The 16,580-nt window shown below is 51.0% G+C and overlaps 1 protein-coding gene across 1 annotated transcript in view; it reads left to right on the plus strand.

The window, feature by feature from the left end:
* TM7SF3 (transmembrane 7 superfamily member 3) overlaps positions 1 to 16,580 on the plus strand; it is a 32,077-nt gene that overhangs the window by 4,798 nt on the left and 10,699 nt on the right. Inside the window, exon 2 of the mRNA XM_083181078.1 lies at positions 8,089 to 8,243. Within this exon, the coding sequence (XP_083037204.1) occupies positions 8,089 to 8,243 (155 nt within the window). The remainder of the gene's footprint in view (positions 1 to 8,088; positions 8,244 to 16,580) is intronic.

The following is a 16,580-nucleotide window of genomic DNA, read 5'->3' on the forward strand; positions in this document are numbered from 1 at the left end:
GCTATGTAGCTTCTGCATTTCCCCAGTGTTACATATGGTCCTGCATCCCTCTGTGTGTACCTATAACATCACTGTGTTCCCTACAGATACATTGTTACTGCATACTAGCCCTGTGCTATGTAGCTTCTGCATTTCCCCAGTGTTACATATGGTCCTGCATCCCTCTGTGTGTACCTATGACATCACTGTGTTCCCTACAGATACATTGTTGCTGCATACTAGCCCTGTGCTATGTAGCTTCTGCATTTCCCTCTCTGGTGATGTCTGGTTATATAGAGTCTAATAGACGCTCCGCTCCCTGATTTCCCTGTATATGTCCTTTGTGTTATTCAGATACTGTATACATTCTGTCTGGGCCTGGCACATGTTCTTTGACATATATGTTGTTGTTGTGTGTCATACTTAATCAGCAATAGTGCGTTTACAAACAAACCACGCACAAACATATCAGCGGGTAAATCCATCTTCAGAACTAGAGTCCGGTTTTCCATGTGCGGACAATACACCCACTGGGATAACTTACTGCACTGTCATCTTATAGGTGCAAATAGCTGGTCTGTGTCTTATTGTCTCCTTATATTCCCAATTTATGTCGACCACTGAAGGTTGACAGTAACAACTAAAATAGTTTGACATGGGTACTATCGACCGGGTTGGAAGGACAACACAAGCAGTAGCGAGCCATGCAAGGGGATGCGATGCTACATTTTAGTGTTTATGTGGACGGTTTTGACATTCCGGGAAAAAAACAACAACCATGTCGACCTTCCTACACGCCGACTATAACGCTGGTAACCTAATGATCAATACCCGTATTCCAGAGTTTAATCTTGCCAGCTAATACTATCTGAAAATGGCGTTGGCCTGTTTAAGCCTATGGACAAAGTTTCATAAACATCACTTGGAGAGGGTTCCCTCAGAACCCTCCCCAGCAGTGGTCGACGCACATGCGTGGTCAGCAGACTGCACGTGTGCAGGACCCCTTAGAGAGGACGCTGATGAATGATTGACTTTTATTTATTTGAGTTAGTTGAGTGTCCATTATCCGAAGACTGGGTAGTAACAAACCAACATGAAGGTAGGAGGGCCCTGCTCGCAAGCTTACGATCTTCACTCTAATCACATTGTGGGAACGGGCTCCGTTTAGAGCAGCGGGTATGGTCATGGCAAATTCTTCTGTCAGACCCCCTTATGCTCCTTTTACTAGTGAGATGCGCGTGTAGAACACTGGAGAGGTGGCCTTATAGCCAGGTCATTAGGTTGTCAGGTGAGGCGCACACTGACACCCCTTCTATAAAGCCGCCATCCATGGCTGTATGGGAGCGTATATATACTATCGCCCCCCCTGCTCTTATAATTAGGTTAAACTCTGGCTGACAGGAATAGAGCAGCTTTGTAAGCCCCAATTAGACGCGTTTCACTGCTGATCACAAGTGCAGTCATGGGTTGTGAGCAGCGGATTTCATCTGCTCGTCTCTCTCTGGCCCCCGCTGGCTCTGCCTGGCTGTAATGAGTGAGATGTGATGCTGACCGCCCGGTGTCACTGACCTCACAAAGCCGAAATTCATGTTTCAGTTAATTTTATTTGAAATTGATGATTAATTAAAAATATTCCAAAAGGGCTCAGTGTTCCCGCATTGGTCACAGCGATATAATGATGGGATTCGTTCTGGGAACCGGTTCTGTAATGCTCCACGGTTATCCTGCTACGTCTCTTATGATATTTGGGTTTCCCTTTGGACGTCAGGCCGCTACATTATATCAAGCGTTAGATTATTTGCTACTTTAATTGCTGAATGATTCTGGATAATTAGATAAAACAATGTAATTGGGTAATTACTTTCCCATCAAAAACTGAAATTCAAGTAGTGAGTGATGGACTTGCCTGGGTCGGGTTATTTTGCGTGGTCATCATATCAAAGAAAAATGTAAATATAAAATATATAATGTAGGGCATGATTCAGACCTGTCTGCTAGGTTGCATATTTTTGACTGAATGACACCAGAGGTTGATCTGAGAATGTCGACGTTCATGTGTTTTGTAGGGTCATTTTGTAGGTTTCATAACATGGACTCCCAATTATGCTGCGTTCTCATTGCCGCCCCTGCAAAATCCCGGCTCTGTGCCTAACACCAAAGATAGATAACTGCACATCCGCGGTGTGGGGGTATTTTGCGGAGAGACAGCAGATAATCCTTTGGTGTACTCTTTTGCCGTGTCGGCACTGGTGCTGGATTGGTTTATCTTAGAAATACTTTAGAAGGGAGGCTGTAGGCATTTTATTTTAGATGTGCATATATTAACAAAGGTGATTCATTACTGTCCACTGTGCACACTGCTCCGGACCCCCCCCCCCCCCCCCCTCGGAGGTGCAGGACCGTAGTCCTCTTCATGTCGCTCTTGGGGGTTATCGGCAGGAATTCCGTCAGTACAAAGTCCGATAAGTGATTTTCTCCTATGCTGGCTGATGCTCTCGGAATAAACACCATAGGGAAACGCGGATCCAGGGGCATAACTACCATAGGTGCAGGGGGGGGGGGGGGGGCAGCTGCTATGGGGCCCAGAGCTGAGGGGGGGCCATCTTTGCTGTCTAAGTAATATGTTTTACATACATTTATCACCATCAGTTGGTAAATGGGGGGGCCCTTACAATCTTTTGCTATGGGGCCTACTGATATCTAGTTACACCCCTGCGCGGATCTGTTTCAACTAATGGTATAAGTTAGTGGGGTGTGAGCATTGGTGGGAACACGCAGCCGTTTCCAGCTGCTGCATTGGTTTTGGCTTACTGCAGGTGTTTAGTTTATTATTTTCTGTGGGAAAATCTGTTGTGGAATCAGAACGCTCACAATGCCGATTGTCACATGTTAGGGTTTCCCTTTCTGACGCACTGCACAAGTCACCATGGTTTGTGAACGGAAGCTTCTGCTGTGGACAGATAAGTCTGTTGCTTGTGCCAACCTTTATTTATGTCAGAGCTTGACAATTTTTTATAAAAAAAATCTAGGAGCCAGGATGAAAATGTAGGAGCCAGACACAAAAGTGCCGCATACCTACATAGAATAGCCTTGGACCACCGCTCTGCCTGGTTGTTCACATTACCGCAAGCTACCGCTCTGCTTGGCCAGGGGAATGCCACAAGGCAGGGCGCACCTTGCGAATCTGGTCGCCAGGAGGCAGAATCTGGTTGCCATGACAACCTGGCTCCCAGTATTTGTCAGTTCCCGATCTAGGTCCAACTTCTGCATGTCAACCTGGACACGGTCATCACTGTATACCCTAACCCATGGACAGATCTCGCCCCTTACTTACCTCATGATGCCACCAAAACATACTTCTCATCATTTTCCTTTTAGACTGTTACCTCCTCTCGGCCTCCATCACTCCACCCTATTCTTGCCGCTGTTCCTCACCGAATTTTCTTTACCACTGAGGAGGGTACAGGACTGCAGCATTACATACCCAGCACTAGCGCTGCTGTTACAGTTTAAATGGCGTCTTGTACTGTCCTTTTAAAAATGGAGCCGCAGCGAGCATTTAACCCCTTCAGTGCCACGGCCGCAATTACCATGTGGTAACTGCAGATTGTGGCTTGGGATGGAGACCCAGGCACTCCACCCGGCTGTGACAATGCTGCGGCCTGTCTGCAAATAGCCACAATACTTCTGCCTAATGTCACAATTCTGTCCCGCTGAGTGTTACCCTAACTACAGGATTTCCTCATTTAGTGGTCACCACTACTGTAGCCTCTGGGGTCTTGGTCTGTGGGGGTCCGCTTGGGCAAGCATTTGCCTTCTGCAATTCTGTTGTAAAGAGAGACCAGTTGAGAGGAACTGCTGATAATTTTTGGGGGAGCTTAAAATATACTGTACTTGTGATGCTCCCTTCTACTCTATTCCCCCTCCCCGGCATGCTTAATTTTGTGTGTCAACATTGTGACTGCTGGGATCCCGGGTCTCAATCAGTCCCTGCAGTTTGAGTCTATCCAAATTTATATACCCTTTTTTTTTTTTTTTTTCTACAGGGGACTTTTCCGAAAATTGTATTAGTTTGCTCATTCCTCCTGAAACCTCAAATAAAAAGTATCCAAAAGGGTTAGGGCTATTTCACACACTCCGGCCAAAAGCCGTGCCGCACACTGTAGTTAATGGACACTATTGTGTCCATTCACACGGGGCGGCCACGGTCCGGCCGTCCGGTTGCAGGCGGATCCCACCACTGGAAGGGACGGCTGCCGGGCTGTGGCCATCCCCTCCATGATAAACTGATGTGTGCAGCACGGCTTCCTGGCCGTACGGGTTTTCGCTGCCCGGCAGGAGCCGGAGTGTGTGTGTGAAATAGCCCTATGGTGTTGGGTGGAGTAGGACATGGAAAAGATACATGGAATAGCAGTTTGATATAATGGTGGTGGGTGAGTCTGTTGCTGCCTGTGTGCGGCACTGCATTTGGCCGTGCGGGATTTCGCCGCCCGGCAGGAGCCGGAGCATGTGAAATAGCCCTTATGGTCATTAGGTCCAGCTGATAAAGGTAGACATGTATTGGGGTTGACCACTGAAGACAGGCGGTATTTCACGCCCTACCGTCCACTACGGTGTGGTGGGAGAATAATATAGTGTGCTGCGTGCAGCTGGTAAACTTAGCCGGTATCCATGTCGACTGTGTTGACATTCGGGACAAAAAAACTCAGCTAAAAACTCTTGTCGACCTTTTCACTGTTGAACGTCCCATTGTCTACCTATTTCAGGTGTTGACCTAAGGCGGTCGACCCAATTACCCATCCAAAAGTGGCCAAAATTAATAAAAAATAATTTTTTTTATTGGAATTGGCAGAAACCAATCTGAAGTCCGATGTGTGGTTAGATTACGGTTTGGGGTTGGCGGGGAAGCCTCGGTGAGCGTAACCTGTGCTGGCGTGTGGTCTCGCCGTGGTACAGGGACAGGAACTGTTTTTACTTGTTGTTTTGCACGTCGCTTCTTGGGAAGTAGAACAGTTGTGTCTTTGTTTCTTTGTGGCGGTCACGCCTGTGTGTTTATTTAGCTTTGTGTGTAACGTTTCCTGTCATCCCCACGTGGTTCCAAGCAGCAGAAGTTCACTTTATTGTACTGACTACATCTATAGGAGCCACAGATTAGTCCAAGTGTTCTCCCTGTCTGTGCATGTCTGCGTTCATCCTCTGCCAGCCAGACTGGCATCTGTTCTGCGGTATGGCACCACCACGTATCGTGCCACGGTAACTTGGCCCAGAATCCGTGCATTGGAACGGATTGTACCGTGGGGTCATTTTCCTAGGAACGCACCACCCGGGTATGTCTGCAGCACTGCATCTCTCTGACTCTCTCCAGAGTGCGGCATTGTGGGGGTTGTAGTTACTCGTCTGTCACTAAGCTGCAGTGCTGGAGAATTGTACAGTATATGTGCAGGAATACATATATATAGTTAATGATTATTGGTGACATCATTGACTGTGACCTGTCCTTTGTCCTTTTGTCCTTCAATCTGTCTGAAAATCATGCTACATACATCTAAAAATAACCTATTCAAGATACGCCCATACCTTACACAGGACACTGCTAACCCCAAACCTAATCCCTGCTCTCATTACCTCCCGCATTGATTATTGCAATAGTCTCCTTATTGGCCTTCCCCAATACTGTCTCTCACCACTGTAATCCATCATGAATGCAGCTGCGAGGCTGATCTTCCTGGCTAGACGTTTATCATCTGTGGGTCCGCTCTGTCAGTCCCCCCTATTGGTTACCTGTATTCTACAGTGTTCAATATAAAATACTTTTACTTACACCCAAGGCCATAAACCAAACTACACCAACATACATCTCTTATCTCGTAATATGTCCCAACCTCTATGTCTCTCATCCACGCACATTATACACCTTTCACACCCTGCATTTTCTGGTGTGAGGAGGGAGAGAAACCCCGCCAGCTCCATTACCTGAAGGCAGATCGGGGAATCCCTCCTCCCAGCAGCGGAAATCTTGTGGTGCTCTTCCAGCACCGCGGTCAGCGACAGACAAGCTGGGAAGCCCGGAAAAGGTTTAGGGGTGCGTTGAATTTGCCCCCCCCCCCTTTTTTTTAAACTTGATGAAAAATGTGCCTGGGATTAAATACCCCCCCCCTTTTTCTAGTCTCTAATCAAGTGATGGATAATCTTGACATTTCAGTTGTTGATGAACTACACGTCCCAGCACGCCCTGCATCAGTTTTAGCATGTCCAAATGGTAAAACTGTAGCAGGGCATGCTGGGATGTGTAATTCACTGCTCTAATCCTTCAAGTGTTTCATGAAAACTCACCTCTTCATGCAGCCTATCTGATGCCAGGCCACCCGCGTAACCTTCGTAGACCTCTCCTATTCAATCACATCCCCACTGTACAGTCCATACATATCCTCACTTATTTCCTCCTGACCCCAGTCGCATCATACAGCCCACCAAGGGCCTCTGCAAACTGGTGACCAGTATGCCACAGATATCACCTATCCTGCGTGTCAATGCCTATTTCCTTATATTAAAAACCGTTCCTAAATAATATAGTGCCCAGCGTTGCCCTAGTGTTCTGCTGTTGGAGAACATGGTATGTCGGGTAATAATCCGTGGCGGTTCTTGGTTTACTACCCCGCCGTACATGAACCATTCAGGGTTTCCTTTCCCGAATAAGGGGTCTGTAAATCGATGAAGCAGAGAGAACACAGATTTTCTGTCTCTGATTTATCTCCACTTGTGGCATTTACCAAGATATTTTTTCCGGGCTAGATATTATAAAAAAAAAAAAAAAAAATCAAAACATTGTTCCCAAACACTTGAAAACAGACAGTGATCAGTCAGACAAATTGTTTAATCATTCTGATATAACAAATTTATCAAAGCATAGATTTTTTTTGTCTGTTTTCCTGCATTTGGGTGGAAATTTTTGATTGTCATATGCTCCCATTCATTTCCAGAGAAATCAGACAGAAAATCTGTATGTGTGTACGCACCTTCAACCTCATTTCAGTTCTTCTTGACAAAGTTGTTGGCAGAAGAGATCAGATAGAATCTCCGTTACTGATTGCTGGCCCTACATGTAATCACTGGCTGAGTAACGCCGCAGTATGGCCCTGTATTGCCGGGGGATAACATTCCTGTAACCCTCGGTCACCCACGTGATAATGGGGATTATTGATGACAGGAAGCATCGGACACGTGCTCAGTAAGAGGCAGCTCATTCATATGACTAATGTTTTAACCCAAACTGGTATGAAGACAGGACTCAGCCAGTGTCTGCAGGAGTCAGTTACCCAGTAATGGCCATAAATCCAGCTCCGAAGGTCTTGTTGTGCCTGTGTCCGGCTTCCAGCAAATGGTACCGGTTCCGATGGTAATGTCTGAACATGTATCGGAGCAATTTGTGCGTCTGTGCTGATATAGCTTCAGCATTGTGTTCCCCCAACTAAAATATACAATGTCAGCTTCAAGAAGTAATCTGTCCAAACGATGGGCCCAATTCAGCACTGTTCATCCAGGTCTGATTGCTGATGCTTGGGCTACTGTGCATTGGCAAATTTGTTATTGCAAGCCGATCGCAGCGTGATTGACAGGTAGTGGGCGTGTGGGGGTGGGTCCTGCAAAAATGGTGGGCGTGAATGATTTTCCTCTAGCTGGCCGGGTGCGAATGGTTATGTTCCCGTACACCTCTATTCGCTAGCCTTGCTAAATCACTCGCAAGGTGGGATTTCGTAGGGCAGGGGGCGGGTAGAGACCTGTTTGCATCACATCCAAATTCAGCCCAATCTCATCTGTGTTGGGTAATAAAATATCCTTTATAATAAAAGGCTAACGCAGCTCCTCACCTCTATGGGGGGAGGTAATTTAAGTGTTTTGCACATAGATGGCCACTGTATGTCTACAAGAACCATGCACAGCAGTCTGGTCTTGCTTGGCCCAGTCGCTCATACAGTCTACATTGATAATCAATAGTATCTGCTAATTCACTTGTGATTGAGCGTGTTCTGAGCGTATCTGAGTAATGTGATTTAATGCTGTGTTAAATCTGCTGTAAGTCTTATCTAATCTCTGTCTCCGTCTGTGCAGGACTTCTAGAAGTCTCCATGGGGAGATTTGTGGATGTGAAATTGGATCGCGCCTCACCCACCGAATTCATTCTGCGGAACATTCCCGGCAACGTCTCTCTCATCCTATTCCAAGTCCACAGCCAGTACCTGAATGTGACGCTCTCCTTCACCAAGGTATACACCTAGCGCACGGAACCCCGTCACCGGTAGCCAGCCTTAATCACGGTTGGCCACTGCTGTCAGCCCTTAGCCAATGAGGTAGCATGTATCGCAATGTAGGCTGGCCTCCTATACCAGGATCCTATCTACAGACACGTCTGCCCGTCGCTGCTGTGTCCCTCTACCCATCGCCATAAAACAGATTTACAAGTCTCGCTGCCTATAGATAAATCTCCTTATGCTGGGGATGGGAAGCCTTGCTCGGTTTCCAGGATATATGAGGTTAAAGTGTTGTACGCTTGCAGCATTGACACGTGTGGCTGGATCTATCAGATATTTGCTGTAGAAGAGGAAATACGTATGTAACAGATGAGACGTTTTGTAACTGTTGCAGAGAAAAGAAACTTTGAAACCTTTTATTTCCACCAAAAGGATGAGTAAGTGTTCTGATCCCCCAGTGCTGACCCTCACCTGGGGTCCACAAACCTTGTGTTTTGAATAGTGTCACACTACTGTATCAGCATATTTCTTCATCACGCCCCAAGGCCACAAGTTTCCAAATTGAGAAATTCAGAAAAGAAAGATTTAAAAAGTAAATAGTGTTTTATAGGTCATCCTAAAGCCCCGTACACACACGCGGCGAGGTACTAAGCACAGATCGCTCTGCACACAAGCCATGCACCTACGATGTGCGCTGAGCGGTCCCTGCTGAGCGGGGTGTTGCCTATTGTTTATGGGCAAAACCCCGGGATCTAGCAGAGTAGACATTGCAAGCACTGTTTATCTCTGCGGGCTACAGCGACGCACGGGACTGCGCATCGCCGTCGGCATAGACACAGAGGGATCTGTGCTTCATTGCGATCTAGTCAGAAACTCTGGTTTGTCCATCACAATGACCTTTAACCTTTTGAGTGCCAACATCTCTGTGCAAAATAAAGCTACAAATGGCAGCCAGGTACTATAATGTGCGGTTTGTTAGAGATAATGCATTGTTCTTTGTGCTCAGTTAGGAAACACCCCGGTTATTTCCACCAATGATGTCATAACGTCACATTCGTTACCTGATGTTTGGAGTCATTGTCTCCTGGTTAATGGCTGAAGAACAATCACTTATTGGGGGAAATTTCTGTTTCACATGGGATGTTGCTATGGGTAACCAATCAGAATCTACTTCTTATATAATAGATTGGAGTTTTATTTCACATGGGCAACCAATCAGACACTATCTTAGTAAATTTCCCCCATTATCTCTTATTCATTATAAATAATCTGAAACTAACGGTTGATATTTCATCATTCATATTCGTCTTCTTTCCTTACATCCGGCCTGCCTGCCCGTTATCTGGGTGGTGGTGGTGGTACGGCCTGCGGGATGGGGCCTGACTGTCTGCCGTTTACTGGGTGACTACTGCACAGCCTGCCCATTGTGTGGATGACGACTGTATGGCCTGCCAGATAGGGTCTCACTGCCTGCCCATTGGCAGCACTACAGCCTGCTCGATGGGGACTGACTGCCCGCTGGCTGAGTAGCGGCGGTAAGGCCTGCGCCATGGGGACTGACTGGCTGAGTAGCGGCGGTAAGGCCTGCGCCATGGGGACTGACTGCCCGCTGGCTGGGTAGCGGCGGTATGGCCTGCGCCATGGGGACTGACTGCCCGCTGGCTGAGTAGCGGCGGTACGGCCTGCGCGATGGGGACTGACTGCCCGCTGGCTGAGTAGCGGCGGTACGGCCTGCGCGATGGGGACTGACTGCCCGCTGGCTGAGTAGCGGCGGTACGGCCTGCGCGATAGGGACTGACTGCCCGCTGGCTGAGTAGCGGCGGTAAGGCCTGCGCGATGGGGACTGACTGCCCGCTGGCTGAGTAGCGGCGGTAAGGCCTGCGCGATGGGGACTGACTGCCCGCTGGCTGAGTAGCGGCGGTAAGGCCTGCTCGATGGGGACTGACTGCCCGCTGGCTGAGTAGCGGCGGTACGGCCTCCTCGATGGGGACTGACTGCCCGCTGGCTGAGTAGCGGCGGTAAGGCCTGCTCGATGGGGACTGACTGCCCGCTGGCTGAGTAGTGGCGGTACGGCCTGCTCGATGGGGACTGACTGCCCGCTGGCTGAGTAGCGGCGGCAAGGCCTGCTCGATGGGGACTGACTGCCCGCTGGCTGAGTAGCGGCGGCAAGGCCTGCTCGATGGGGACTGACTGCCCGCTGGCTGAGTAGCGGCGGTACGGCCTGCTCGATGGGGACTGACTGCCCGCTGGCTGAGTAGCGGCGGTACGGCCTGCTCGATGGGGACTGACTGCCTGCTGGCTGAGTAGCGGCGGTACGGCCTGCTCGATGGGGACTGACTGCCCGCTGGCTGAGTAGCGGCGGTAAGGCCTGCTCGATGGGGACTGACTGCCCGCTGGCTGAGTAGCGGCGGTACGGCCTGCTCGATGGGGACTGACTGCCCGCTGGCTGAGTAGCGGCGGCAAGGCCTGCTCGATGGGGACTGACTGCCCGCTGGCTGAGTAGCGGCGGCAAGGCCTGCTCGATGGGGACTGACTGCCCGCTGGCTGAGTAGCGGCGGCAAGGCCTGCTCGATGGGGACTGACTGCATGCTGGCTGAGTAGCGGCGGTACGGCCTGCTCGATGGGGACTGACTGCCCGCTGGCTGAGTAGCGGCGGTACGGTCTCCTCGATGGGGACTGACTGCCCGCTGGCTGAGTAGTGGCGGTACGGCCTGCTCGATGGGGACTGACTGCCCGCTGGCTGAGTAGCGGCGGCAAGGCCTGCTCGATGGGGACTGACTGCCCGCTGGCTGAGTAGCGGCGGCAAGGCCTGCTCGATGGGGACTGACTGCCCGCTGGCTGAGTAGCGGCGGCAAGGCCTGCTCGATGGGGACTGACTGCCCGCTGGCTGGGTAGCGGCGGTACGGCCTGCGCCATGGGGACTGACTGCCCGCTGGCTGAGTAGCGGCGGTACGGCCTGCGCCATGGGGACTGACTGCCCGCTGGCTGAGTAGCGGCGGTACGGCCTGCGCCATGGGGACTGACTGCCCGCTGGCTGAGTAGCGGCGGTAAGGCCTGCGCCATGGGGACTGACTGCCCGCTGGCTGAGTAGCGGCGGTAAGGCCTGCGCCATGGGGACTGACTGCCCGCTGGCTGAGTAGCGGCGGTAAGGCCTGCGCCATGGGGACTGACTTGCCCGCTGGCTGAGTAGCGGCGGTAAGGCCTGCGCCATGGGGACTGACTGCCTGCTTCTGGGTGGGGGTGCCAACATCTAAACAACCTGGCAGACAAAGTGGTGTCTGTAGTAATTAAGGGATGGGGAGAAAAGTTTTAGGGGAAAATTTACTAAGATTGGACTTCTACTTCACATGGGATGTTATAACGGGCAACCAATCAGAATGTTCTTTTCTCTATCATTCGGCAGGGGACACTGGCGTTCACGCTGGGTAATAGAGGTGGATGGCTGGGAACTGGCACACTGTAACTTTAAACAGCTGGCTCCTCCCCTCTAGTACCCACAATCCCCAGTTAGAAAAATTGTGCTCGGGAGCTGGCCACGCAGGAGTTCTCTCCTGTATTTGCATCTCTTTTGGGCATTCTTTTTCTGGCATTCCCTGCTAGGGAAGTTATCTCAGTTTCTGAGTGATTTTGTGTTCCCTGTAAGGGAGCTTGGCGCGCTGGTTCAACCAGCACTGACTGTCAGGGTCTCTGCTAAAAGACGCCTGCCAGCCTACCTGTGTTCCTGCGGTCCCCCACCAAAGGGACCGTCAGACACCTTTTCTGCCTGCCTGTGACACCGGGAGCCCCAGGACAGAGTCACTAACAGTGAGTACCCTTTCAGCGGGGCGGGCTGTTTGTGCTTCACACAGCGCGCCGCGTGTTAACCCGCTGTCGCGTCTCCCAGCAGGTGCAGAGGGGTTAAAACCTTGCTGGCTGGGAGGCTCAGCGTAGCGGGGAGATAGCGGTATATCGCTGTGTGAGGCTGCTCAGACACGGTACCGCACGCGGCGGGCGCCATTTTAAATGTAATGCCGCGGTGAGGGGGACTTGGCAGTGCTTAGTTTTACAAATGTGGGAATATTGCTGTGTTTAGCTATATTCTGAGGCATTGTTCTGCTTGTCACCTCTCTCCTGCTTAGGTGTACAAGACAGTGGGACGTTACCCTTATATCCCCTCTGGTGGCTTTATAGCTTTGTGTAGGGGGGAAGGTTTGGGTTGCTATCAAGGGGGGCTTAGTCTTCCCTCTGGTACCTACAGTCCCTGGGTCCTTACACCCATCCTGTCTTTTGTGTGTGTGAGGTGTGTGTAAGTGCTTTGAAAACATGACTGGCAAGGCATCCACTAAGGCTGCGCAGAAAGCCTTCATATGCATCGTTTGTGGTGTAAAGTTTTCACAGTCCTCTGCTGAGGGAAAGGCTACTACTTGTGAAACTTGCAGGGGTATATCACAGGGTCCTTCTGAGGTCCCTGTTGCTCCTCCTGCATGGGCTTCCACATTAGTGGGGGCCATGTCTCAGCTTTTCTCTGAGCTGGCTGAATCTAGAGTGGCTCAGCCAGCCTGGGTCTCTTCTCTAACTAGATCCATGGATTCATTTGTGTCTTCTATGTCTGTTCCGTCTCTACAGCAGAGGCGGCCAAAACGGCCGTTGCTTCTGCAGGACTCGGATGATTCCGCGGAGGAACAGGAGTTCTTAGCAGACGACATGGATCCGGACCAGGATGATGATCAGGTCCAGCCTGCAGCTGAGCCAGAACAAGCCCCGGCAGGGGTGGAGGCGCTTATAGTTGCTGTTAAGCGGGTCCTTAACTTCCCGGAGGAGCCGGAACCCGTGTCCCAGGATTTAGAGCTCTTTGAGGTACGTCCTAAGCAGCTGGTGGTTTTTCCTTTTCCTAAACAGGAACAACTTAATTCACCATGGCAGAACCCGGATAAACGTTTCCAGGTTCCGAAGAAATTTCTTTCCTTATACCCGTTTCAACCGTCTGCGCTCGCGCAGTGGGTGACTCCTCCTCCTGTGGATGCCTCTTTTTCGAGGTTGTCCAAGAAGACTACCCTGCCGGTTCCGGGGGCTACGTCCTTAAAGGACCCTGCAGATAGGAAGCTGGAGAACACGCTGAAGGCCATATATGTGGCAGCAGGAACCCAGTTGCGACCAGCGGTGGTGTCAGCCTGGGTAAGTAAGGCCATTTCTAAATGGGCTGACCAGCTAGTCCAGGGTCTGGATGCGGGCGTTCCTCGCCAGGAGCTGAAGGTATTGGCGGAACATATGCGCGAGTCGGCAGATTTTCTTACAGACGCATCCAAGGATATCACTACGGTTGCTACCAGGGTATCGGCCAACTCTATCGCCGCCAGAAGAGCCTTGTGGTTGTGGTCCTGGCAAGCGGATATGGAGTCGAAGAAGGCGGTAGAAGCCTTGCCTTTTACTGGGGACATGCTGTTCGGCCCTGAGTTGGACAAATGGATCTCCCAGGCCACGGGAGGTAAGTCGGCTTTTCTGCCATCTGCCCCTCCTCCGGCGAGACGTCAGTACGCGGGGCCCTCGTTCAATTCCTTTCGACCGCAGCAGTCCTTTCGCGGAAGGGGAAGAGGTTCGTCCTCTTCCTTTCGTGGGTCCCGTGGAAAGACAAGAGGCCAGCCTGCGGCCAGGGCCCAGTTGCCCAAGCCCCAGGAGAAGCCTGCAGCGTGACTATCCTCCAGCCATGCTGGGGGATTCCCAGGTTGGGGCCCGTCTTTTGGAATTTCGACAACAGTGGCTTGCCACCACGTCGGATCCTTGGGTCCGTCTGCTCATTTCGGACGGATACAGGATTCAGTTTGCGGGTCCCCCACCTTCAAGATTTTTCACGACTGCTCTGCCACGCGAGCAGGAGAAGAGAATACAGTTGCAGGGGGCTATGGAGAAGCTCCTGAAATCCAGAGTGATTATGCCGGTACCGTTCGAGGAGAGGGAAAGAGGATTTTACTCTAATCTATTCACGGTTTCCAAGCCAGATGGATCCGCGAGACCCATCTTAAACCTCAAGGCACTCAATTTGTACGTCCAGTACCATCCTTTCAAGATGGAGTCAGTACACTCTGTCATAGCCTCTCTGGAGCCTCAGGAGTTCTTACTTTCCTTGGACATAAAGGATGCGTACCTCCACGTCCCTATATGGAGGCACCATCAATCTTTTCTCAGGTTCGCTGTTGGTCTGGAACATTTCCAGTTCCGCGCCCTTCCGTTCGGGCTGTCCTCAGCCCCTCGAGTTTTTACGAAACTATTGTCAGTCCTGCTAGCCTGTCTGAGGCTTCAGGGCATCAATATTGTGCCGTACCTGGACGACCTACTGATAAAGGCAACATCTCCGTCTCTTCTGCAGGAGCATGCTCACAAGACAATTCTGTTCCTGACGCAGCATGGGTGGATAATGAACTATCCAAAGTCATCGTTAGTGCCGTCCCAACGCCTACAATTCCTGGGCCTGTTGCTGGATACCAGAGCACAGAGAATATTCCTACCAGAGGACAAGATTGCTTCTATCCGGTTGTTGGTGCGTCAGATTCTACTCCACAAGAGAGTTCAGATCCTACTTTGCATTCGGCTGATAGGGAAGATGGTGGCAGCCTTTCCGGCGCTTCAGTTCGGGAGATTCCACTCTCGAACCCTTCAGTTGGACTTGCTTCGTCAATGGTCAGGTTCTCACCTGTTCATACATCGGAGGGTACAACTATCCAGTCGAGCAAGGTCTTCACTGCTGTGGTGGCTACACAGACAGAATTTGACTCAGGGCCGGCGGTTCGCCATATGGGACTGGGTAGTTCTGACAACAGACGCAAGCCTCACAGGCTGGGGCGCAGTCATCCTGGATCGTCGACTGCAAGGCCTCTGGAATCAGTGGGAGACAAGTCTGCCCATAAACATCCTGGAGCTCAGAGCGATTCACAATGCTCTACTGGCTGTTCCAGACATTGTTCAGGGCAAGACGGTCAAGGTCCAGTCAGACAACGCGACGGCTGTCGCGTACCTAAACAGACAAGGAGGCACCAAGAGCAGGGGCGCCATGAAGGAGGCCGCAAGGATCCTAGACTGGGCGGAGAGACACGAGGTGATTCTGTCGGCAGTATACCTTCCGGGAGTCGACAATTGGGAGGCCGACTTTCTGAGCAGGCAGAAGTTCCATCCGGGAGAGTGGTCTCTGCATCCCGACGTGTTTCAGGAGCTAGTCAGGAGATGGGGTCTGCCTCAGATAGACCTCATGGCCTCCAGGCACAACCATCAACTTCCTCGTTATGCCTCACGAACAAGGGACGAGGGAGCTTGGGCAGTGGACGCTCTGGAGGTTCGGTGGCCCTTCAATTTCGTCTACCTGTTTCCTCCGATTCCGCTTCTAGGAAGGATCCTCAAAAAGATAAGAAGGGAAGGGGTCCGAGCCGTGTTGATTGCCCCCTTCTGGCCCAGACGCACTTGGTTCGCCGAGATTCAGTCACTGCTCATAGACCAGCCTTGGACACTCCCGGACAGGCCGGATCTCCTTCTGCAGGGACCTTTTCTGCACCCAGCGCTGAAGCCTCTCCGTTTAACGGCGTGGCTATTGAAGAAGACATCTTAAGAAAAAAGGGGATACCGGCGTCGGTAATTCCTACGATGATGGCGGCCCGTAAGCCGGTGTCTGCTAAGCATTATCACCGGATATGGCGTGCATATTCCACTTGGTGTTCCGCTCGGGGTTACCCGTTCTGGAGTTTCCATCTGCCTAGGATACTTCAATTTCTGCAGTCGGGGTTAGATTCAGGACTTCGTCTAGCCTCCCTGAAGGTGCAAGTTTCTTCGTTGTCCATCCTGTTCCAGAAGAAGCTGGCCTCATTGGCAGAAATCAAGACGTTTTTACAAGGGGTGGCCAGAGTCCAGCCTCCCTTTGTCCCTCCTACACCACCGTGGGATCTGCCTTTAGTTCTGCGTTTTCTACAGTCCGATGCTTTTGAGCCCTTGGAACAGGTAGACTTAAAATTCTTGACATGGAAGACAGTTACGCTATTGGCTCTGGCCTCGGCAAGGAGGGTCTCAGAGTTGGGTGCCCTGTCTTGTCGGGCGCCTTTTTCTTGTTTTTCATTCAGACAGGGCGGAGCTTCGTACAAGAGCATCTTTTCTGCCTAAGGTGGTTACTCCATTCCATGTGAATCAACCGATTGTCATCCCTGCCTTTACGGACTCCGACCCGCAATCGGTCTCCCTTGATGTGGTCCGAGCCTTGCGAGTTTATGTGTCCAGAACAGCGTCTTTGAGGAAATCAGACGGCCTATTTGTCTTGTACGACGCCCTTAAACGGGGTTGGCCGGCCTCTAAGCAGACCATAGCTCGCTGGATCAAGCTCACTATTAGGCAGGCCTA

The sequence above is a fragment of the Crinia signifera genome, chromosome 4 (genome assembly GCF_055691185.1).
Source record: "Crinia signifera chromosome 4, ASM5569118v1, whole genome shotgun sequence".
In the NCBI taxonomy this organism is placed as follows: Eukaryota; Metazoa; Chordata; class Amphibia; order Anura; family Myobatrachidae; genus Crinia; species Crinia signifera.